This window comes from Pseudophryne corroboree, chromosome 2, assembly GCF_028390025.1.
Source record: "Pseudophryne corroboree isolate aPseCor3 chromosome 2, aPseCor3.hap2, whole genome shotgun sequence".
Lineage (NCBI taxonomy): Eukaryota > Metazoa > Chordata > Amphibia > Anura > Myobatrachidae > Pseudophryne > Pseudophryne corroboree.
This window is the reverse complement of record NC_086445.1, coordinates 424137371-424162474: the sequence shown is the minus strand read 5'-3', so window position 1 is coordinate 424162474 and position 25104 is coordinate 424137371. Positions and strand designations below refer to the sequence as shown.

The following is a 25104-nucleotide window of genomic DNA, read 5'->3' as shown; positions in this document are numbered from 1 at the left end:
GTTTGTAAAATTTTACAAATTTGATACCCTGGCAAAAGAGGACCTGGAGTTCTCTCATTCGGTGCTGCAGAGTCATCCGCACTCTCCCGCCCGTTTGGGAGCTTTGGTATAATCCCCATGGTCCTTTCAGGAACCCCAGCATCCACTAGGACGATAGAGAAAATAAGAATTTACTTACCGATAATTCTATTTCTCGGAGTCCGTAGTGGATGCTGGGCGCCCATCCCAAGTGCGGATTATTCTGCAATACTTGTACATAGTTATTGTTACAAAAATCGGGTTATTGTTGTAGGAAGCCGTCTTTCAGAGGCTCCTTTTGTTATCATACTGTTAACTGGGTTTAGATCACAAGTTGTACGGTGTGATTGGTGTGGCTGGTATGAGTCTTACCCGGGATTCAAAATCCTCCCTTATTGTGTACGCTCGTCCGGGCACAGTACCTAACTGGAGTCTGGAGGAGGGTCATGGGGGGAGGAGCCAGTGCACACCACCTGATCTGGAAAAGCTTTACTTTTTGTGCCCTGTCTCCTGCGGAGCCGCTTTTCCCCATGGTCCTTTCAGGAACCCCAGCATCCACTACGGACTCCGAGAAATAGAATTATCGGTAAGTAAATTCTTATTTTAAATGAAAATTCTGAACGTATTGCGGTATCTTGACAAAATATTAAGTGCATGTGTTATTAAGGGCAAAAATAGCAAGTTTTCTTCTGATGTTAAATCCTTATCTGTGACATCGTCAGTACAGTACAGGAAACCTCATGCTAAAATCACTATTTCGGGGGCCCTTTGTCATTCATGTGTTTTACAGAACATTTTAAGAAATGAGTGTACCTGAATTCCCCATTTTCTGTGATCCCAGATCCTTACAGTTGTACCATACAGTTGCACTTGGGTAGATGATTATCCTTTTATATGGCGCCACAAGGGGTCCACAGCACCTTACCAAGTACAGAAACAGTATGAACATAACAAGAAAGAAAGTGACTTAACCACTTGCCTGTCATGGTCGCATCAGATGCGACCATGCCTGTAAGTGCTTTATCTGACCTGGTCGCACAGGATGTGACCAGTCAGATAAACAGTGTTAGCAGCGGCAGGGAAGGGAAACTTCCCTCCTTTGCCTCCTTGAACTGTCTCCTACTGATTGCCGTGCTGCCGATCGGTCAGCACGGCAGGACCCCCTTCCAGCGGCTGCAGACAATAGCAGCCGCTAGGGAGTGTAATTAACTACCCCAATCCCCCCTGTGTACCTGGAGGCTGTCCCAGCTTTCAAAATTAAAGCTGAGATGGTCGCGATATTTCCGTTGGTCGCGATGTTCCCCATCGATTGTTTTGATGTTTGAAAAAATATATATATAAAAAAAATCTAATTTTTCTTTTTTTCACTAAAATCATTTTGGATAGGGTTAAATTCATGTCCTTCACCTAAGTCACTCATTAAAAAAAAAAAAAAAAGACAATTTTGGAGCGTTTTTTTGTAGGGGGGGGGACGCCAGTTAAATGGTTACAGGACAATGCACAAGGTTTATAAACATTGCTGTATCAGCAGTCACAATGTACATACTGGAGACCGGCAGACGGGAAACCGGCTGTCACTGTCCCGTCAGATGGAATCCCGGCAGGGAGTCCCCTCGCAGTTTCGCTGTGCTCGCCACACTTTGGACTTGCCACAGGTTATATTCCCACTCCAGTGGTGGCATGGACCCAACACCGAGTGGTAATACCGGGCTGTGGTTGGGATTCTGACCGCCAGCATTTCACCTTCTGTCAGGATTCCGGCGTCTGTATCCTGAATGCCGGAATCCCGTCAGGCAGTATATTAACCGCATCCCGCCATAACATCACAAATAAGAAGAAGGTGCTGTTGTAAGCAGTGAGGAAAATGATGGCCTAGTATAAAGCTGGATACATATTAGACGATGTTTACCCAGTCCATCGGTGTAAGCAACGTGGGCCCGGCGTCAGCAAGTGCATACACTTGGCTACTGGGGACAGTAGCATGGCTCTCACTTGCGATGTCTTCTGTCGTCTGTACTGTAGGGCAACCAGAAGACATTGCTAACGAACGCAGGAGCGCACAGATAGTGTGTACACAGTGGACAGTTTCAATGATTTGATGTTCCAATCTGTTGGAATCGGGCAAAATGTTCAAAATATTGTCCATTGTGTACCCAGCTTAAGTGAGGGAAGATTAGTGCTAATATTTGTGTAGTTTGGAACTGTATGTTGTAAAATGTATTTTATCTCCTTTTTTTTTTTTTTTTTTTTTTGCGAAATTGTCGTGGTTACCCATAATGGTCCATGGGCCTGATTCAGTATTGCATGCTAATGCCAATGTGATTTAAAAAATATCGCTGAAGCCATCACAACTCATTCGCAATTGCATATACATTCGCAGCTATATGCAAAAATAGGGAAATGGCTACACGGACTAGAGGCAGCAGTAGCGACGCAAATGCCATGTTTCGCTACGTATATGATCGCAGCTGACAGCATATGCGCGCCCCGAAAAAAGGCTGACACGTCTGCATTTTTGCAGCTATTCCCTGAACCTTCCACAAACTGTCACTCCATGTCACACTGTGATTATGGCCCAAATGTATTAAGCTATAAGAGATAAAGTGGAGATGGATAAAGAGTGATAAATGACCAGCCAATCAGCTTCCTAACTGCCATGTCACAGACTTTGTTTAAAAAATGAAAGGGGCTGGTTGGCTGGTCATTAATCACTCTTTAACCGTCTCCACTTTATCTCTTGGTAACGCTTAATACATTTGGGCCCATATCCTCACTGCGATTGCAATCACAAAGGCACCTTTACACATGCACTGTTTGATCGCGACGCAAGTGCAGTCTGCTGATAAACGATCAATTGCGGAAACTTCGGCATAGTGTACAACTCTTAATTAGGCCCTATGTCAAACACTTTGTGTTAGGGTTTGGGATCTTTTGCATTAAAAATGACACTGCTCTTATTACAACTTTATGTGAGATCTGAAAGTCTTCAAGAGGATTTGATTAGCCATTTCTATCATTTTATTGGTTCAAAGCTATTTGGTCTTAGGCTCATTCTAATCTAGTCATATGTCCTCCATTAATGTGTTTCTTAGCGATGTGTCTGGAAGGAACGTCTTTATGGGGCTTTGTTTCGCTTTATAGAACTTCCTTGCATCCTATTGAGCAAGTTATTGTTCTTCATTACACCACTGCTGTCAGCTGGTAATACAGTATCTGTGAATGGAACGTTTTAGCACCATACAGACCCAAATATAAATATAGTCCTTTTCCAAATATGCAGCTGAAGTAGTTTTTATTTTTTTCCAGTATTGCTATAATGACCCACAGTTACTAACTCATTCCTAAACACATCCTAGTGAGTGTCTTAAGACCTACAGCTACACGAGGGAAGAAAAATGGCAGCAGTTTTACTGGAAAATGACAAATGCTAGTATCTCAAGCTTTGAAAATTGCTACGCTGTAAATTTACTCCTTGGTCTGTAAATGCCAGAAACACACACTGTCTAAGTTTTAAATGGACCTACGCATTAGTGTGTTTATAAAAAATACTCTGGTCTGTAGCCAATATTACTGCAATCATTGCAAAGCCACTTTATTTGTATTTTTTTGTGTCATCTATTTTTTTTCAGCAACTTCTATCTCAGTGATTTCATGTTATCACATGTTAGTGGTCAGTTGTGTAGTCCTTTTCTGTAACCAACTAGAACAGTCTCTTATCCTGTACCTTTTTTACATATAGCAATAGCAATGTAGATCTAAATGGCTAACCTGCATTAAATGGCTTTACTAAAACAAATGAAATGTGGATTTGACTTCAAATCAAATGCAGGAGAACACTGACTTTTTACCACCTAAAATTGGCAGTGAACAGCAGCAGACCAGAAATGGAAATTGGCAGGTACCACTGGATGTGCGGGAGTTCAAGGCCGCAGCAAGTGCCAGCAATGAGCGACAGTATGGGTCCCTTGGGGACTGGAGGTAAATAAATGGATGAGATAGCATCAGAGTTCACATGCAGTACAGTAAGCAGTAGCTGTTGCCTTTCACTAGTGATTGTCTAGCCCTCAGACTGAATGTGTGCCATGCAGACGGCTACTTGTGCATATATCCAGTGATAGTGTTGTGTGATGAAGACATAAAATGAAGATATCTAAGATTCTACTGCCCACTTATTAAATATATATATTATAATTTATTTTTATTTATTTTTTTAAAGATAGTAGTTTGGAAAGGTTTTAAATAACTTGAAGATGTGTTAATCTTCAAGTTACACCATTAAATATGACCATGTTTGCACACATTAATGCAAAATTGCTACTTAATTTCTGATGTTACCGCATTGAATAAAATGAAACTGCAAATACAGAAACGGTTTGGATACTTGGTCAGTTTTTAGTAATTTCTCCAGTGACAGAAATCATAGTTTCCTTTAATGTAGCTTGTGAAAGTGCGAGGTCCCATAGGAAGTATCCCACAGTATGTCTCCGTGGGGTGTAGTATGGTTTGCCGGTGGTCGGGGTCACGGCGCCGGAATCCCGACCGCCGGCATACCGACAGCTGGACGAGCGCAAATGAGACCCTTGCGGGCACGGTGGTGCGCTACGTGCGCACGCTATCTATTCTCCCTCCAAGGGGGTCGTGGACCCCCAAGAGGGAGAAAAGATGTCGGTATGCCGGCGCCGGTATGTTGGTCGTCGGGAGCCTGGCCGCCGGCAACCTGAAGACCACTTGTCTCCGTGGGATCTTTCTGGGACAAAACAGTACTTGTGCAGAAAAATGAAGCATAGTTTTCTGTACTGTATTATATAGAAGTATCCCAGCAGCACATTGCACGTGACTACTCTGGGTGCTCGTGCTTCACGGAGTTTGCCCATGGGAGGGAATTCAATTCAATGTAATGGTTTCCAAAACTGCAATTCTGTATGTGGCTGTTATGCAAGCAGATGTTCATCGAGATGAAGCCTAGTGACGCATCATGCTGCATTGAATCGGCCCGATTCTGTTCTTCTCTACGGAATGTCTTCTGTATAAAACTTTTCTAGCTCAGAAATATCAGTTTTGTGTTTCATGGTTCATTTCGCGGTATGTTTTGGATAGGTGTGGTATAGAAGATAGTCTTTAAGTCAAAGGTCAAAAAGGTAAGGTGGAAGGTCATAAGGTTAACTATGATTCAGCACGTAGCGGATGTGCGAATATATGCAAATGTTGCAGCCGTCTGGATTTGTATGAAAACACCTATTTGAGGCGTCTCTGTTCCACTGCATGCCACAAAGATGTAACGATCGGTAGAACATCGACCATGCAGCATGGCCTGTGGAAGTAAAACCCCAGAGCCATGTTTACTGCGTACAGGTTTGCAGTTGCAAGCTGTAACACTCCTCCAAATAGTTTACGACAGACTTGCATTTGAGCCACCACTGCCTACAGCAAGTGCTCCCTGACAGTCACTGACTTTGTAAACAAATCCTCACTGAGACCGCAGATACAGGATCATCACGGAACATGCAACTTGTATATATCCAGAGTGGCAAACCATTGCTCCTCTGTGTACAACATAAAAATTGTGTCCATCTCTGAATTAGGCCCTTAGTTCCCACTCCAATCTTGCATGAACTGTATGTAAGTAGTAAGCATCACTGTGTTGTGCATCTATCCTTTACTGTCTGCTAACCCTTCCTGTAGGTCCTCTCCAGTGTTATGCAAGTTCTGCTTTGCATATCTGACCAGAATCTTTTTTTTCTGAGATTTTTCTGGGTCTTGCCGTGACTGCCAACAGATTTTCCTGCTTCCATTTCTTAATGATGTATCTGAGAGTGGAAATTCCAAGCTGAAAGCATTTAGATATCTTTTTATAGACAGGCCCTGCATTTTAACAGTTACTTACCCTCGCTTTGAAGTTAGCTGCTTAGAGGAGCTTGTGGCTGTTGAGTAGGCACAACATCTTGGGCGGTTAGAAGGGGATGCGGTCAATTTATCTACAATCAAAATCCCGACGGTCAAAATACCAACAACAATTGACCAATGGTCAAAATACAGACAAGGTCATAATCCTGATATGGTCACAATACCAACATTTAAAATACCAACAAGGTCAAAATACCGACATTTAAAGTGTCAGCCGTTCAAAAAGTCGACATTAGTTTTTCATGATTATTTTATTTAAAGAGACTTGTTTATACTTTACCACCCCAGTTGACCTGGAGGGAGAATATATTAGTATGCCAAGGGCAGCGAGGCACCGTGCCCTAAGCATGGCGATCAAAGCAAGCCTTGCAAGGGGACGTGGTACACTTATACAGTGTTCCATGTCGACATACACACAAAAACAATGAAAAATTTGTGGCGACTTTTTGACCTGTCGACATTTTAAATGTCTGTATTTTGACCTTGTCGGTATTTTGACCATCTGTCAATTGTTGTCTGTATTTTGACCTTGTCGGTATTTTGACCATCTGTCAATTGTTGTCTGTATTTTGACCGTCGGAAGACTGTCGTGGTGCCTTGAGGACCATGTTTGGGAACCACTGGCATACGTAAAACAATTCCAAAGTTTAATGAATATGGCCTCTTCTAACTGGATCAGTATGACATACCTACAGTCGCAAAGGACCTGGGTGGCAGTTCACTTACGCGCGGCTTCTTGCGTCAGATGGCGTACTGAGGCTAGTTGTACGAGGATACATCAGAATACGCAGGTTTAGCCACCCTTGGTCAAACTATATATATATATATATATATATAATCATACTGTTCCCGTTAGAAGAGGCCATTTTCATTAAACTTTAGAATTGTTTTATGTATGCCAGTGGTTCCCAAACGTGGTCCTCAAAGTCCCACAACAGTCCAGGTTTTAGGGATATCTCTGCTTGTGCACAGATGGTATAATGAAATGGACTGCAGTACTAATTAAGTCACCGGTGCCTAAGCATGGATAGCCTTAAAAAATAGACTGTTGGCAGGGCCGTTTCTAGACAGTTTGGCTCCCAGTGCGAACAGTAAAAAATTACCTGCTCGTTGGCAGGGGTTTCACGCGCTGGGTGTCATGCTCGTTGCCAGGGGTTTCAAGCGCTGGTTGTCATAATCGTTGCCAGGGTTTTCACTCGCTCGGTGTCATACTCTCCATCCTCCCTCTTCCCTCTTCCCTAGTACTCAGTTCGGGGGGGGGGGGGGGGGGAGTTTTGCGGAATGATGCCGTTGCTTTGTGACAGAGAACTAGGGAGGAGGAGGAGCGGAATGGGGGATAAAGTGCCGCAGCAGGCACCCTGTGCGGATGGCCAGCTCACCCGCCACAAGACATCACACGGACTGTTGGGGTACCTCATTAAACCCTATTTTAAGCATGGGTCAATGGTACCCTGTATGGGAACCATTGACCCATGCTTAAAATAGGGTTTAATGAGTCAGACAAGTGTTGGTTGCTGGACTGGAAGGTTAACCAAACATTTACGGTGTATTTTGATTTTTTTCTCTAAGAGTATTTTTAGCATGCAGAGGTTATGTTAACTTTGGTTAAATATAGTTTGACCAAGTGTGGCTAAACCTGCGTATTCAGTTGTGTCCTCGTACAAATAGTCTCAGTACGCCATCTGACGCGAGAAGCCGCGCGTGAGTGAACTGCCACCCAGGTCCTTTGCGACTGCTAGCGCAGGTTGTTTTCTTTTCTTTTTTTATTGGCTTCATGCTCCTTTCCTATTAACTTACAACAAGATTTAATATAAATGATAGGCAATATTACATGTATTCTTATAATACAATTATATATGTCGGGAATTAAAGTAGCATCACTAGACTATCAGATGTCTCGCAATGTTCATTTTGAATTCAAATATTCAAGAGAATTGTGACCACAGAAGTTTATAGTTCAATAGATGTTTATTACCTGATGCATAGGTTTGTAAGTTTTTGTAAAAAAAAAAAAAAAAAAATGTGTTTTTTTTATCATTTGTTCCATAAAGTAGATTCAGAACAACCACTTTATGTTAACACGGTTGTCTGATGTCCATCACTATTTCACATATTCGGGACAAAGCACTACAATAATATGCTGCCCCTGTCCAGGAGTGCACTGGTTTCCCAGATTATCATAATAAAAGTCCAGTGTTGTCTCATTTCCTGAGAGCCTAAAGGGACAATGCTGCCTGAATATGCTCACCACTTGGAGGCAGGGAGGGGGGATTACCCTCACCTTTCTCTCTCTTCTAGGAAAATGTCTGAAATTAAAACTGTATGCCTCGCTCTCCAGTGTATATACATTTTGCAGAAAGCTCCAAATGTCTGAATATGTAAAGTGTGTAAATGTGAATTACTGTTGTTTATTCCTACACACAGACCTGCTAATAACATTCTTCCTCCTGTGATCACTGTGATGAGGGCTGCTAGACAGTTTAATGGGGAGGGAATGTCAGGGCTGGTGTGGAGAAAGACCAGATAGATATATATATATATATATATATATATATATATATTTATTTATTGTATGCATAGGAGGCAGCTTTATAGATGCTTTGGCTCCTCCAATACTTGGGTTGTTTTATGCTGGGTACAAACTAGCAATGTATTGACCATTCAGTTGAACATCCGATATATCATGAGTGTGTTGGCAAGGTGTGTACCCCCGATATGTCTGTGAAAGACGTTATTCACAGACATATTGCGTCAGCCGTGCAGCACAGCCAATGGGCAATATATCTGCAGATATATGTGTGCATAGTGCTTTGTGTACAGATGGTCTCATACACTTGCTGCAGAGGCCGCCGGTGACTGACTGCACAGCTGGGCGGGAACATGTAAATACTTGCCCAGTGGAGACGTCCGTCACAACACATCGGGCCGACAATCGGTAAGTGTGTATGCGCTTACCGATCACCAAATAGGTTGGAGGATTGGCCGCATAGGCCATCTGTCAGCCTAGTGTGTACTTAGCTTTAGTAACTAATCATCGTGGCAGAGTGGTGGGAATAATGTAAGCAAGCACAAACAATCAATAAAAAAAAGGCTGCATTCAATTACTGTATGTATATATACCCCCATCAGCCATAATATTAAAACCACCTGCCAGGTGGCCCTTGTGCCTCCAAAACAGCTCTGACCCGTCAAGGCATGGACTCCACGAGGTGAAGATGTCCTGTGTTATCTGGCACCAATACACTAGCAGCAGATCCTATAAATCCTGTAAGTTGTGAGGTAGGGCCTCCATGGACTTGTTTTTCAAGCACATCCTACAGATGCTCGATTGGATTCAGATCTATTAAATTTGGAAGATAAGACAACACCTTGAACTCTGTCATATTCTTCAAACCATTCCCGAACAGATTTTGCAGTGTGGAAGGCATACTATCCTTCTGAAAGAGGCCTTTGCTATTAGGGAATACCGTTGCCATGAAGGGTTGTACTTCGTCTGTTTGGGTAGGGTGTATGTGTCAAAGTAATGTCCACATAAATGCAAGAACCCAAGGTTTCCCAGCAGAACATTGCCCAAAGCATCACACTGCCTCCACCAGCTTGCGTTGTTCCCATAGTGCATCCTGGTGCCATCGCTTCCCCCAAGTGAACAATGAACACACAGCTGTCAACATGATGCAAAAGAAAATGTGATTAATCAGACCAGGCCACCTTCTTTCATTGCTCCATAGTCCAATTCTGGCAGTCAGTATGTTCTGACACCTTTCTATCATAGCCAGTATTCACTTTTTCAGCAATTTGTGCTACAGCAGCTCCTCTGTGGGATCAGACCAGATAGGCTAAACTTTGCTTGCCACACGCATCAGTAAGTCTTGGGTGCCATTGACCCTGTAGTCTGTTCACTAGTTGTCCTTCCTTGGACCACGTTTGGTAGGTACTAACTACTGCATACTGGGAAAACCCCACAAGACCTGCCGTTTTGGAGATGTTCTGCCATTACAACAGGACCATGTCAAAGTTGCTCAAATCTTTACGCTTGTCCATTTTTCTACTTCCAACACATCAACTTCATGAACTGATTGTTCACTTGCTGCCTAATATATCTCACCCATTTGTCAGGTGCCATTGTAATGAGATAATCAATGTTCTTCACTGCACCTGTCAGTGGTTTACGGTTATGGCTGATGGATGGATGGCTGTGTATTGGCGAGAGAGGCAGACCGTCACATGCTTTTGGTATAATGCTACTGTGGTGTCCAATTGGCCCCTGAAAAATTTAGTCTGTATATAAAAGTTATAAAATATATAAATACAGCCGTTTTTCATTGCGTGTTTTATTTCAGTGCCTGAATAAGCTCATTGCTTGTAACTACAGGCTGACAAGAATTTGATGATTTTACCATTTCACCTTTGTATCTGATTTTGTTATGTTGATACATGTCCATAAATGATGCATACCTGGAGTGGCACCAACTTGTCACACCCCATGGCAATATTTATGTGGGGTTTTTTTTTTGTTTGTTTTTTGCTATTGCTTGTTAAAGTGAATCCTAAAACTTAAAATGATAGAAAATAAATTGTTGCTGTTATATCTTTGTCCACTGACACAGTAGGAGAGATTCATTTGGTTGTAGCTCCCCTCTAAACTGCATGGGAGCTATCCAGTTGTTTGTGCGACCAGCCCTTTTCTCTTGTGCGAATACACATGATTAAGTGGCTTCTCCTGTGCTAAGCTCTCTGAACCAGCAACAGAGCCCTACTTTACACTGATTTCCGCTCGCACATTAGGAGGGTGCAAGCGGAAATCCGCAATAAGTCAAGCCTTGGGGCTGGTCACCAGGGGCGTATCTAGCTATTGGCCAGGATGGCACTCGCCAGGGGCTCCGGTCCAAGGGGGGGGTTAGGGGTGCGCCGCCTGGCGGTACCACCCGTGGCCGGATTAATGCTCAGCGCTGCTCACCATCCACCACCCGCATTGCCCGCCTATGTCTGCATCATCGCAGCATTGCCCACTGTAAGGTATAAAAGTAGCGCTGTGCCTGGCTTCTTCTCTGCCGGACATACTTTTACTAATAAATTTTGATTACAATGGGCAGCGCTGCAGCTGTCACTCCTCCGTATACTTCGCCCCCTCCCCATCTCCTGCCGTGTCTTCAGGGACTTCCGCCATGCGCAGAAGGGACTTCCCATAGGAGCACAGGAGTCGTTTGCAGCTAGGGTCAGAGTCTCCATTTGAGCCACATTGATATGGGGGCACGGGGAATGTGAGCTGGGTCCTCCCTCTCTCTCTCTCCCTATCTCTCTCTCTCTGGGGGCTGCAGCCCAGACCAGTTTTACTTTCTCCTCTTTCTACCTGTCATCCTCCTGCTCTCTTCCTCTGTTCTTCCAATGGCCAGATAATTTAGAAAGTAATAGAGGCGATAAGAAGTTCCCCATTTGTGCCACTTTCTCTCCACATTTGTGCCTCTTCTACACACCTTTATCTGTTCTCTTGCCCCCTTCGATTATCAGTGCATCTTCCCCTACTCCTTTATCTGTGCCTCGTCCACCTCCACCCCTCCATTATCTATACGTGTACCCCCCTCCATTCATATGTGCATCTGCCACCCCTCCATTATATGTGACTCTGTCCCTTTTACATTTATCTGTGCCTCTGCCTCCTCAGTTATCTGTGCCTCTGCCCCCCTCATCTTATGTCCCCGTCCCCCCTCTCCATCTGTGCTTCTACACCTCACCATATCTGTGTCTCTACCCCTCAACTTACCAGTGCCTCAAACCTCCCCCCCCCCCCCCCTCCCCCTCCAATTGGGGACAGGCTACTGCTGCTGATCATGAACGTGGTGTCCTGGAGAATGATTCAGTTCTTAGTGCAGTGCCACTGAAAAGGTTTGGTCCCTCTGAGTGCAATGCCACTATATATAATATACACTCTAGCATCATGTATCTGCCCTCTTCATCACAAATCTCCAATACTTACCTCATTCCCGGCATTCCAGACGTGATTAAGGGGACTACTGTGTCGTGTAATGTGAGTAAGGGGCACTTCAATGCGGTGTAATGGAATAGCGGGGACTACTTGAATAACGCAGAATAGCGTAGTAAGGTTGCACTACTGTGTAATTTGAATTGGTACTAATGTGTAGACATGCCCTATCCCCATGAGGCCACACTACTTTATTATTGGCGCCGCACCATAGTTATTTAGACTATAGAAGGAGAGGGGGTGTCAGTCCCTTACTTTGCCAGGAGCGCTCAGACCCCTAGATACACCCCTGCTGGTCACACAAAGAGTCAGATAGCCCCTGTGCAGTGTAGACGGGAGCTACACATAATTGAATGGCCCCAGTGTGGTCAGACTTGGCCATATGCCTAGTGAAGCAATTAAATCCTACACCTCTGCCAGAGCTTGGGTGATGATCTCAGGAAACAGGATTACCACACAGTGACCATGATATGCTTCCTAAGCAGTCTGGTATTGAGAAAATACATGTGCCCAACTCTGTTACAAATGCGGCCGCCTGTTTCTTAAATGAGGTCACTTAACAAGCAGGTCCTTTTTATAAGCTGTCCTCTTCAGCTTTTGTCTTCCTATGAGAAAACATTTTTTTCCTCACATTATATACGCTATAGATATATATAAACTTGCAAAAGTGCGGCACTCAGACTGAACAAACTGACACTTTAGGCTGAGAGGAAATAGTCAATGTTTCTCTATCGTCCTAGTGGATGCTGGGGTTCCTGAAAGGACCATGGGGAATAGCGGCTCCGCAGGAGACAGGGCACAAAAGTAAAGCTTTCCGATCAGGTGGTGTGCACTGGCTCCTCCCCCTATGACCCTCCTCCAAGCCAGTTAGATTTTTGTGCCCGGCCGAGAAGGGTGCAATCTAGGTGGCTCTCCTAAAGAGCTGCTTAGAAAAGTTTAGCTTAGGTTTTTTACTTTACAGTGAGTCCTGCTGGCAACAGGATCACTGCAACGAGGGACTTAGGGGAGAAGAAGTGAACTCACCTGCGTGCAGGATGGATTGGCTTCTTGGCTACTGGACATCAGCTCCAGAGGGACGATCACAGGTACAGCCTGGATGGTCACCGGAGCCTTGCCGCCGGCCCCCTTGCAGATGCTGAAGTAAGAAGAGGTCCAGAATCGGCGGCAGAAAACTCCTCAGTCTTCTAAAGGTAGCGCACAGCACTGCAGCTGTGCGCCATTTTCCTCTCAGCACACTTCACACGGCAGTCACTGAGGGTGCAGGGCGCTGGGAGGGGGGCGCCCTGGGAGGCAAATGAATACCTATTTTGGCTAAAAATACCTCACATATAGCCTCCGGAGGCTATATGGAGATATTTAACCCCTGCCAGAATCCGTTAAGAGCGGGAGACGAGGCCGCCGAAAAAGGGGCGGGGCCTATCTCCTCAGCACACAGCGCCATTTTCCCTCACAGAAAGGCTGGAGGGAAGGCTCCCAGGCTCTCCCCTGCACTGCACTACAGAAACAGGGTTAAAACAGAGAGGGGGGGCACTAATTTGGCGTTAGAAATATATAAAAAATGCTATAAGGGAAAACACTTATATAAGGTTGTATGTTATAACACTTATATAAGGTTATATGAATATTGTCATCATATATATAATTTTTTTTTTCCATGGAAGCTCTAAATTTGCCCAATAACGAAGTGCACACAATATTTCAGAGTATTACATTGCATTGCTTCCCTTAATGATGCCACCCCTTGTTTTAGCTGGCTCTCCTGTGAGTGTTAGATTTGCAGCCAGGATCACAGACAGCACTGAGCAAGTCACTGGACTGTTATTAACTTGTTTCTATGACGACAGCTGCTCACAAGCCTGAGGACAAAAATGTTTTTATTCTGCTATGTTGAACAAAAGGGTTCTGGTGATGCTTTGGACAAAACGGTCTTTGAAAACAAGAGACATTGATGTGTTTGTACTATGTAGTTTATATTCAGTGTTATAGTCAACCTCTACTCCATAAAGTAAAAGGGGTAAAAAAAAAAGTTTTGGTTTTATTATTTTGTTGGACTTTACTAGCCTACTTCCTTTTTACTTTCATTATTTTCTATTTTATAGTGTTTTAGTACAATGTACTTGTGTTAATGGAAGCCAGAAATGGCAATTTATGACTAGAAATGCAATGTAGTATGCATAATTGAGAAACCTATTCTCTCACCTTGCAAACTTGATGAGATTTGCCCATTTTGCTGAGGCAGTGGCCTTGAACTGAACTCTTAGGGGTTGATGCAAGTGTATGGTCTGCTTTTTACTGTTCTAACGTCTTATGCTAATTGTGCTATATTCAAAAAGATAGTCAAACAAATGCTATACAATTGTCATACCCATCGTGGGTGATTCACAGAATTATCTCCCATCTAAAGTGACCAGGAGCTAATTCAATTGTTTGCTGAATTCTAGCACCCCATAGCAGGGGATTGCCAGCATTAAACGGCTTTTCCCATGCTAAGTGCTAGGTGCGCTGTGGTTAAGGTGTACCCGGCACCTCGACCAGCCCCAAAGCCCTACTTTACATAGATTTCTGAACGCACCTTAGGAGGGTGTGTGAGCAGAAATCTGCGATAAGTGTAGCCGCAGGGCTGGTCGCCCAGAACAATTGAAATAGCTGCCAACCACTTTATATGGCAGGTAATTCTCGAACCACTGAATCGCCCTCCATAGAATTTATAGCCTTGGTTTCAGAACCATGGGTGTTGTGAACATTAGTTAATAATAATAATAATAATAAGGTTTTCCTTAAAATAGGGACATATTTTATAATGTTTGACTTGAATAATATAGTAGTCCAGGAGACTTGCCTCAATCCATAGTTCAATGTATGTAACGTATAGCTTTATCAGATGAATGCTGTTACCTTAATACAGGTTTGTCTGTATATATAACAGGTTCGGTATGAAGTACCGCTTGTCGGGATGCCGGCGGTCACCTGTCTGAAAGCGGCATCCCAACAATGAAGATCCCTCCCGTACCCACAGAGCTGTTTCTAGACAATTAGGCTCCCAGTGTGAACAGTAAAAACAGACATTAAAAAAGATATTTTGCGCGCGCTCCTGATGAGGGGCCGTGGCCTCACTGAAATGGGCATGGTCTCACTTAAAATGGGCGGAACCTCGTAGGGAAAGACTACCTTACACCCTAGTTTTTGACCCGGCACCAAGAGACCTCGGCCACCACAGGAAACAAAAAATTTCACCATATTAAGCCCCACACAGTAATGCCCCTTGCACCATATTATGCGACACACGGCAATGCCCATGATACATTATGCCCTACCGTAAAGCTTCTAATTACTTTTAAATTACCTGCTCATTTCCAGGGGTTTCACACGCTGGGTGTCATGCTCGTTACCAGGGTTATCACGCGCTGGGCATCTCAGCAACGCCCATACCCCACGTTGCCAGATTAGCCAATGCATTGCCCTCTGCAGCATGGCAATGATTGGCATCTCAGACATTTAGCTAAGGGCACCATGCCATTTTATAGCGCACAAGCTCTCAGCACTTCTACATTCTGGCTGCTACAACATATGTATTTCACAATATCCTATGTCCAACACTGTAGGTCTGCTGTAAGAGAATGCTCCAGATTGGCAGACAACACAGCCACATGTAGCCAATGGTAATAATCATGCAGACAGAGGACCCTCTGCAGCCACAGGACCCATTAGTATGAAGTTGTCACAGGCAGGACATAGCTGCAAGTTGCACGGGGGAGAGCGTTTTACATTTGCACTAGCATAGTGTTGTACGTGCTGCAGGCAAACACAGCCACTAGCCAGTCCACCGCAGTATGACTCATGGACACAGCACATAGATCACTGCTCCCTGCCTCAGCCTTAAGGCGCGGTACTAACAGGTTCAGTAAAATCATCTGCCGGTGGTTCCAAATGCACTACACTTGGGGGCGGAGTTCCACGTGGAATGACGTGGCTGCATCATGATGTCACGACGCAACCGTGTCATGCCATGAAATGCTGCCCCCGAACGGAGTACTATGGACGAGGAGGGGGAGCCAACTATGGGAACAAAGTGCTACGGCGGGCGTCCCGTGCGGTTGCACGGCTCGTCCTCCGCAAGAAACGGCACTGTATATACCCTAACTCACCAGGGGTGGCTGCTAGGGCTAACCCTAACACTCCCGAACCCTAACAGTAACGGTAACCCCAATACTTACCGTCGGGATGTTGGCTGTAGGTGTTACGGCGCTGGTCTCCCATGTGGTGTCGGGCTTCCGGCGTTTGTCAAATATCTTCCGGCATCCTGACAACCAGGATGCTAAACGCAGCCCCATGGTCACGTCGGTGTTTAATGCTGCAATCTTAGATTTTATTTATCAAGGATAATAATATTGCTGGCACAGAATCATATTTACCTGATGAAACAGCTCTAGCATACAAATACACCTACTGTAGCAAATAAAAATTCGGGTAGCAAAAAAGTATATATTGTGTAGTCCTTCTTTTTTTTTTTTTTTTTTTTTTTTAGTATAATTCAGTTATTTACACTTTAACATTCACCATAGATTTAGATTCAGTTGGCCTGCTGATACACCTGGAGATTAGTCTTTCGGCATACTTTTAGAGAGATGTTTGCAGGCCAGCAATTTCCAAAGCCCTTCCATAAAGGTGTACATTGATGGTGTATAAGCTGATCATTGTCATTTTCTTATGTTTTTTAGGGAGTGACTGGGTGCGATGTCTGTATGGGGCATGAATGCATTGAGTACCTATTGAGTACCGTGCTGTTAAACCACTACATGGGAAAGAGGAGTGGTGCACTTAGGAGGGGTTGGTGAGAGGTTACCAGATGGTGCTAGTCACCAGGGACAGCTGTTGTGTCCTGGCTTTTATTATTTCATCCCGTCACACCAGCTCTCTTTAGCAAGGAAATGCAAAATGACATATCCCAAAGGGAGGCTTTCTGCTTTTGATTTGGTGCCATTTTGCTATAAAACACATTCAGCGTATGTGTATGTTGAAAAGAGGCCTAGTGTACTAGGTTTTGGTGGTAATTATTATTATTATTATTAATTATTATTATTATTATTATTATTATTATTTTTTTACTATTTATAAAGTGTAGTGTAATGAAAGTTTTTGTTTATAAAGTGTATGACGCTACTCTGCTTCAGTACTGGAATCTCATGTATTCTAGACACTCCAGCTTTACTTATGAATAATGTCTGCTACAGATCAACACCTGGTTTTGGTTTAGTCCTACTCATCATTGCTGTTCTCACAGAATTTTCTTGTAGTACGCATTACATTTATTATCTCTTTAAAACCATTTGTGCTTCGTAGTATCTGCAAGTATAATAAAAATTAATTGGAAACATAATCTTACTATAGGGAAGTTTAATTTAATAAATTTTTCAACTACCTTGTTTTGCTTTGTTTAACTTAAATCTCCCTATTCTCCAGTTGATACCAATGTAGGCGTCACAGTAAGAGACAATGATAATAGTAGAGAATGTTTAGCAAGCACTGATATTTGTAGCCAGCTGATTTACAATAAGGACTGCTAAGTAAAAGCTAAGAGGAATCTAGGGAATTAAACTGAATTTACCATTAAGTGGCTAATGGAGAGAAATTGAAAGACCCAGACAACTAGCATCTTTGCGATCATGAAATTATGTATTAATATAGCAAACCGTTTTGTGCTTACTGTCAATTACATTAGTAATTGAGAAGCGTTTTACATGATTATCAATTGTGACAATTGTAAAAGCTTATTTAGTGTAGAGATGTGCAGGTTCAGATTTAATCGGTTCTTTTCACCAGAACTAGCACAAGTTTGGATTTATCTTACTGGTTATTCAAAACACATGACAGCCAATAGCCAATAAGATGTCTATTTTGAGTTCTGAGAAAAAACGAGCCTGCACATCTTTAATATAGTGTATTTTATTATGTAGTCATTCACACTAGTAAAACCAAACTGGTTGAGAACACTAGATTGTCCAAGTTGAAAGAAATATTGGGGTTGATGTATCAAGCATTGTAAAGAGAAGTGGACCAGTGTAGAGGTTGCCCTAGTAACCAATCAGCTTTGATTTAGCATTTATAAGGTACAATCTATAAAATGATAGGTAGATGCTGATTGGTTGCCATGGACAACTTCTCTGCTGGTTTCCTCCCACACTTGGCACACAAAATGGCGGGTTAATTGAACGTTTGAAAAATTAGTGCTGAGTTTTCCATTACAGTCCAGGTTTTAGGGATATCCGTGCTTGAGTCCAGATGTTAAATCAGATTGACTGAGGTACTGATTAAGTCACCTGTGCTCAATCATGGAAATCACTAAAACCTGGACTGTAATAGCGGACTTTGGGAAACTCTGCACTAGTGCATGTGTACACTTGTAGATAAGGAATTTAACTGTACACTCCAATGGGACAGAGACTGATCTGAATGACACATACATACTCTATACAGCTGCATAAAGTGGTGTTGCTATATAAAGGATATATAGTTGTACATAGGGTAGTATAAGTTATGCAGGCTGTGAAGTTTGTAGCGTAAACAAACCCAACTATTTCAGTTGCACCAAACTTGCTCACATAAGGTTATATGTGGTGTACAGTTACTTTTTTATTTTTGCAAAAGGCAAATTTTGGTTTGCTGCAGGTACCAAGCTTCAGGGGGAGCCACCTAGACAATATTTTTCTTATCATATTTTCGCATAGTTCTAACTGTATTTATTTAACAAAACAATAACAGTGTTATTTTCAACTTGTTGAGTGACTACAGTCCAATGTAAATATGGCATAGATTAGAATATGAGGGGAAACGCAAACAAGAAGTACATGTTCCTTTTTTTTATTTTATTTTTATTTCAATTAAACTTTATTGGAGTACTTACATACTTTAAGTAGTAAAAATGGAGACAATGGCTACAAGTTAATAGCATATAAAATGACGAAATAAAAATGTAAAAAGTAACACAAATAAATGGTTGAGGCTATACATTTCATCACAAAGCAGGGATGAAGGACGAGGAGACCAGGAAAAAGTGGTAGAAAAGTATGTACTGTACTATAGGGCTATAGAAGGGTCTTGTGAGTAGCCTCGGGTTTTATACCAAAGCGTTGAATGGAGGCAACGCCACTAACTTTCCTTTCATAGTTCCAGATTGTATGTCCATAAACCCTTACCAAACCTCAAAGAATTGTTGAGTATAGCTTTCTTTTTAAACAACCGGTCCATTCTCATTAGAAATGTTCTATGTTTAACATTTATTCAAATGATGGGGGTTGCTCAAGTTACACCCCTCGTCCCCCATATGACCGAAAAATGCCATCTATAGACCCTACTGAACTGGCGTCTGTTGTGGAAAATGTACATGTATGATGCCATGGTGCTCAATGCAACCCATGGGCTTTATCAGTGCTTAGGTTAATGCACTGTAGCTCCAAATGCATGTTGAATGCCAGACCAGAAATAATTGGTAGTGAGCAGTATGTTAGCTACCATGATAAATTACAACTACTAGGCTTTGTAAGATTGTCAAAGGAAAAAAAAAAAGAATATTTTACAAAGTCTTAATTCCATGGAATGTGTAACAGCATGATTTTAAGATGCCAATAATTAATTATGATCAAAGCTTTAGCCCTTCTGGTCTTTTCATTCGTATTGGTGAAATCTTAACTACAGTATAAGATTTATTTAATTCTGCATACAGTGAGAGCAATCTGTAAACATTTATTCTATTACAGAAGACTATTCATTTTTCATTCATGCAGCAGACATTAATAAATATATTTGTAACATTGTTCCGCCTTTATAGAGTAGACGCTCTTCATTGATAATCACAGAAAAATATCAATAGAAAATGTGTTTTATGTTGCACTGAGCTTAGGAATCATTGATCACTATAAAAAATGGACAGCCTATGGACCTTGGTAGGGAAAGGTCCTACAGTCGCCACGTGCTTAGTGCATATTAGCATAGGTACAGGTGATTCTTCTGCATTTCCCTCTGTTTATTTGGTGAATTGAGCACTTCAGAGGCAAGTGTGTGTGTGTGCATATATCTATCTGTTAAAGCGCAACGGAATTTAATGTGCTATAAAAGAAACTGTAAATAAATAAATATATATTTATCTATACACGTATATAAATATTTATATATCTCTTTCCTCCCCCACACAGCACAGTCTGTGTCTCCTCTCTCCTTCCTCTCACACACCCCACAGTCTGTCTCTCCCCAGTGACTCCATGCTGCATTCCCAGCTCACCCACCCTATGCCAAAGCCCAGTATTCCCTCACTAATCCACTCTTACCCTGGGGAGAAACTCACCTGCGTTGCACTCCCCAGTATCCAGACCCGAACACCGCACAGAAGAAACTGTGCGGCCCTCACACCCCACCAGAAGAGGCCGGCCTGGGGCATGGGAATTCTGGTCTGAGGAGCGGTTGCCATGTCCCGTAACTGCCTGCAGCAGATCTGGACCCTGAAGAGTGGGTGCACACTCGTGCTGCACAGTCACTGTGTGTGAGAGGCTTCTGAGTCTGTGCCTACAGCTCGCTGTCCTATTGGGACAAGATGGCTCACATCCCTGCCGGGCACTAAGTGGCTCATCCTTGGGGCGACTCTGATCCTTGAGGCCCGGTACAGGTGTCCCCTTTGACACCCTCCCTGTCGACGGCCCTGGCCTCGACCCGGGTTAACTCGGCAATAGTCCTGGTCAAAGCTCATTGTAAAGGGTCATAACCAAAAAGAAGGAAAAATGCACCTATGAAAAGCTATAGAAATATCCCCAAAAGGCTAGTTGTAGCAGTATAGTTAGAGGTTGCTATCTGAAATACATACAGTACACTTTCTGTGTGGGACTTAATACATACTCATTTTGTTTCCTGTGTTGAGTTCATTGGATTAATTATGACTGTTGCACTTTTTGTAGATATCTTAAGTTATTAATTATTGTTCTACTCTTGAAATCAAACCATAAGACACTATTGCTTGTATTAGGTATGTATGACGTGTTTGTGTGTAAGTAAGTCTGCACAATATAATTAGTCATGTGAAAATGTACACATTAAAAATAAAATATATGAATGAACTTATTGTTGAATGTTTTTCTGTGTTTTTGCATAAATGTACATAATTAATTTAGTTCTTACAATCTTAAGTGAAAAATATAGATAACCTAAGTTAACATGTAAAAGTCATGTGTGCTAAGCTTGACCTCCCCACTCTCCTTGTGACTGGCACGGAGTATGAGCACTACATATGTCAGTACGCACAAATTGCTTCCATATTGTGGTTTCCATGGGAGCCTAATAATATTACAGTGAGGACACAAAGACTTCTTCTGTGATGGAATGGATTTCTTAGGTAAGGGTTATGACATTTCATGGGCACCAATCAATTGGTCCAGTTGTTGGATGGATGTTTACCCAAAGATTGTGAGGTTCCAATGTTTCTTCATCATTGATAGTTTTGTTCCAGTGTTGGCTCGGAGTGATTGCCACTCCCGGGCGGCCTTCCTTTGCCTACTGAGAATCTTCATCCAGGCACGCAGCCCAAGAGCAGGCAGCTTGGGTGTCGGTAGTTGCAATTAGTTTGTCCCTGTGCACTGCGGCTCTGTCTGAGTGTACTGCTGATTGGTTAAGCTCAGAGGCCCTCAGGGCAGCAGTGGGTGTTAGTGGTTGTGGTACGAGGAGAGGAGAACAGTTTATCATAACTATGGGTAGTGCTGAGCATGCAGCACAGCTGTAGCCAGACCCAGTGTTTTCTTTCAGTGTCCCATCCCTAGTTAGGAAAGAGAGAGTATGTACCTTTGCACACCACTGGTCAGCAGTGTTACCAAGAGAAATATCTAGCCCTGGTGCTTGAAGGTGTGGCCTGGGAAGTGTGGGGGCCTAGTTACGCCCCTCCGTGCATATGTAGTACCTGAGCCAGGTCCCCAGCACCTAGGGGCTGTGCCTGTCAGTACATGTCCTCTGACACTGACCGCGTCCTCAAAGTGGTTAACAGCGAAACACATTAGTGCAATAGTATCTGCTGCCAGTATTTATACTCTTCACGGTTATGTCTACCATTGTTTTTACCATGCTCAGGGTTGCATTTATATGCATTGTTTACAGTTTTTGTTTTTAGTTAAAATAAATTTGCCTTTTATATACTGTATTAGCATGTTGAGTTGATTATCCTAATTAGGTTATTTTAACGTTGAATACTTGTTTTATATGGTGGTGAACATGCTGTTGATTAGACTGGCACCCTGTGTTCAACCTAACTGTGTCTGCATTCTATGGCACCCTTTTTACTGTCTAACTTACATACCGGCCCTTCAGTAGCAATAGGAAATGATTCGAGGTGATCCAACATTGCTGAGGGAAATATGTTCCTTTGACACCCCTGCCTCAGTGAAAACATATCAAAGTAAGATGTGTAGAAAAACAATGATGATTTAAAGCCCATCAATCCTGCATGACCATGTGTTCTGTATGAGTTTCGTGCCTGTGTATATTCTGCATAACATGAATTCCTGCATGTTGCTCTGTCCCCCAATTGTGTTTATTCATCCTAGCTGTTTCTGTTTGCAGATATGACATTCCATTTGTATGTTTCACATTTATTCTCTAGCTAATGCTTAGAAGAAAAAAAAAGGTGTTCTTATTACCATTTACTTATGTATCATCAGCATATTCCATTGCGCTTTTAATTTTCCTAATAAGTAATGCACTATCTGTATGTGGGGCCTGCAAAAGTGGCCAATTTACGAAGTTCAAAAAAGTTTAGCTTTTCAGAGCTTGGACCCAATAGCTAACACACCCGATGCTACATTTTCACATTTATTTCAGAGACATGAATGATGAAAATATCCTGCAATTCATGTAGATCTGGGCATCTGGGTCCTTCCATGTATAAGATGAGGTTTGTTTTCTACATTGCCTGTGCTCAGGAATGTTCCTGCCCTCTGTGGTTTTTCTGCTACCCATTTACATAGGAGCAGTACGTGGTGCCTAGGAATGAGATCCAGTCATGTGACCGACGCTCGGGATCCCGGCGGTTAGGAATGAGCAGTAGTCCATTTTGCAGGCTTTATTTTGGTACATGCATATAGCTCATACTATTAAATGCTCTATCTCAGATGGCGGTAGCATTGGTGTGTGTCATTTATAGGAAGTAGTGCACAAACATGAGTGACCTTATTCAATTTGATATATATATATATATATATATGTATTGGATACAATGATCATTTGTAAATAGCTCTTTCAAGTGATGTTTCACATTTTTTATATTTGTCACTTGTACTTTACTGTGACCATTTTACATACAGATTTGTCAGGACAGCTGGGTAATGCTGGAGAAACATGTTACTTGTTCCCAATCATAATTCCCACCAGCAAGTGAAGTCACGACTCTCACCCGACACATGCAATGTATTTGACTGCTCTGAAATGTTAAGTGATTGTTTAGACAGTTTTCCCTCTCATACAATGTAAGAAGACTTAATCTATAACAACTGTGGGGCCTCCCCTGCTGCCATTGGCTAACCATTACTTCCCATGGTAAAATATTTGCTTTAGCTGACTGATATTTACATGACCCGTCTCTTCCATGCATGGGAAGACACTGTTCAGCTGTTTAGCCTTATCTTGGAGTTTAATAGGACTGTCTAGTAAATGGGTGTGTAAAAATGTTAATTGTAGGAAGACCAAAGGCATGTACATGTTACTGGGATAGCTGCTGTTGCGGATTTCCGTGTTAAATGTAAACAGCAGTGCTTCTTATTTCTGAAGTCATTTTATAGCATATACATAGCGTATGACAGATAATATGTAGTGACATCAGTCCCTGCTCTAGTGGAGCTTGCAATCTATTTTCCCTATGACACGAACACACTAGGATTAATTATTTTAGAAGCCAGTATCTTACCAGTATGTCTTTGGATTGTTAGAGGAAACCCACACACACATGGGGAGAATGTACAATTCCTGTGGATGAAATGGAACACATGACCTAGGTGCTGTGAGGCAGCAGTGCTAATCACTGAGACATTGAGCCGCCATGAAGACCAATCATATCTTGTAGCCATTTGTTTGTGCATTTTTGCTAAATGTGAAGGCCCGTGCAACTAGAAGACTTAAAAGATGAACAATGTGGAAGATGAGCGATTTCCCTCGAACTCCCTGACAAACGAGATTTAGAGTACACACTGAGCTTTGTTACAAACGATCTGAACGACGAACAAACTACTCTGCTGGGATTGAGGGGATTGAGCTGCATGCATGGAAGACTGACAACCTGCTTCCAACAACCACGGGTGGGTGCATGCATCGGTCATCGTTTGCTGTGTACACACTAGAATGATTTGACCATTCACAACTGTCGTTATCGCTCATATCTATGGAAAAAATCTTCTAGTGTATATGGGCCTTAAGACTGTACATTTATTCAGCTTATGATCTAGGATAATGCGATTCATGTTTGGAAGTCTGTACTTATGTTGGGAATGGCACATTAGTGTTTGTTCTACATCTTGGTTTATAACCAGAAACAACTTGTTCCTCCAGTAATTTTATAATAGCGTGGTGATCCTTTACTCTCCTCTTACTAAACAGGAAACAAACAAGACAAGTTCCAGAAATTCTCAGCTGTTATTGGTTTAGTCCCAAACACAAAGGTTAGAGTTAGTTACGGTGCATTCAGCAAAGTGCCGTTATGTGGGATGCTCCACCCGTTCTGAGATGTACTGTATAAGGATATTAGAAGGGACTGAAAACTATAGGGATCAAAGAATTGAGATGAGATCTCACATCCTTTTATTTCCCGGTAGTATGAGTCCTTATTTCTTCTAAAACACACAATTTAAACATGCAAAAAAAAGCCAAGAGTAATACGTTCTTAACATTACAAATCTGTCCAACTCTAATTATGGCTTTAAGGTGAGTCCACCAAGGTTGCTGCTTCAGCAGGAAATCATAACTTCTGTTTTAGTAACTTCCACTCTACTAACAAGGCCATATCTTGAGGGTTATGTAGGGGGTTGGGTTTACATCATTACAGAGGAGCAGTATTTTATATCCGTTGGATCACTCGATAGGATAGTCAAATCCTGATCATGTTTCCTAAGAACCTTCCACCACGCTAATGATCACTACTGCCGCCCTTATGATACCTGTGCAAATAAGTGGTGCTGCTACATGGT

The 25104-nt window shown here is 42.5% G+C and overlaps 1 protein-coding gene across 6 annotated transcripts in view; it reads left to right on the top strand.

Annotated features, from left to right (window-relative positions):
* Positions 1-25104, top strand: part of GPM6B (glycoprotein M6B) — a 236112-nt gene that overhangs the window by 186336 nt on the left and 24672 nt on the right. For 3 of the 6 annotated variants that reach the window (XM_063953529.1, XM_063953528.1, XM_063953530.1), the window contains exon 2: positions 3883-3996. The exons of the other annotated variants lie outside the window; for them this stretch is intronic. In XM_063953529.1, the coding sequence (XP_063809599.1) occupies positions 3883-3996 (114 nt within the window). The remainder of the gene's footprint in view (positions 1-3882; positions 3997-25104) is intronic. 6 annotated transcript variants of the gene reach the window in all.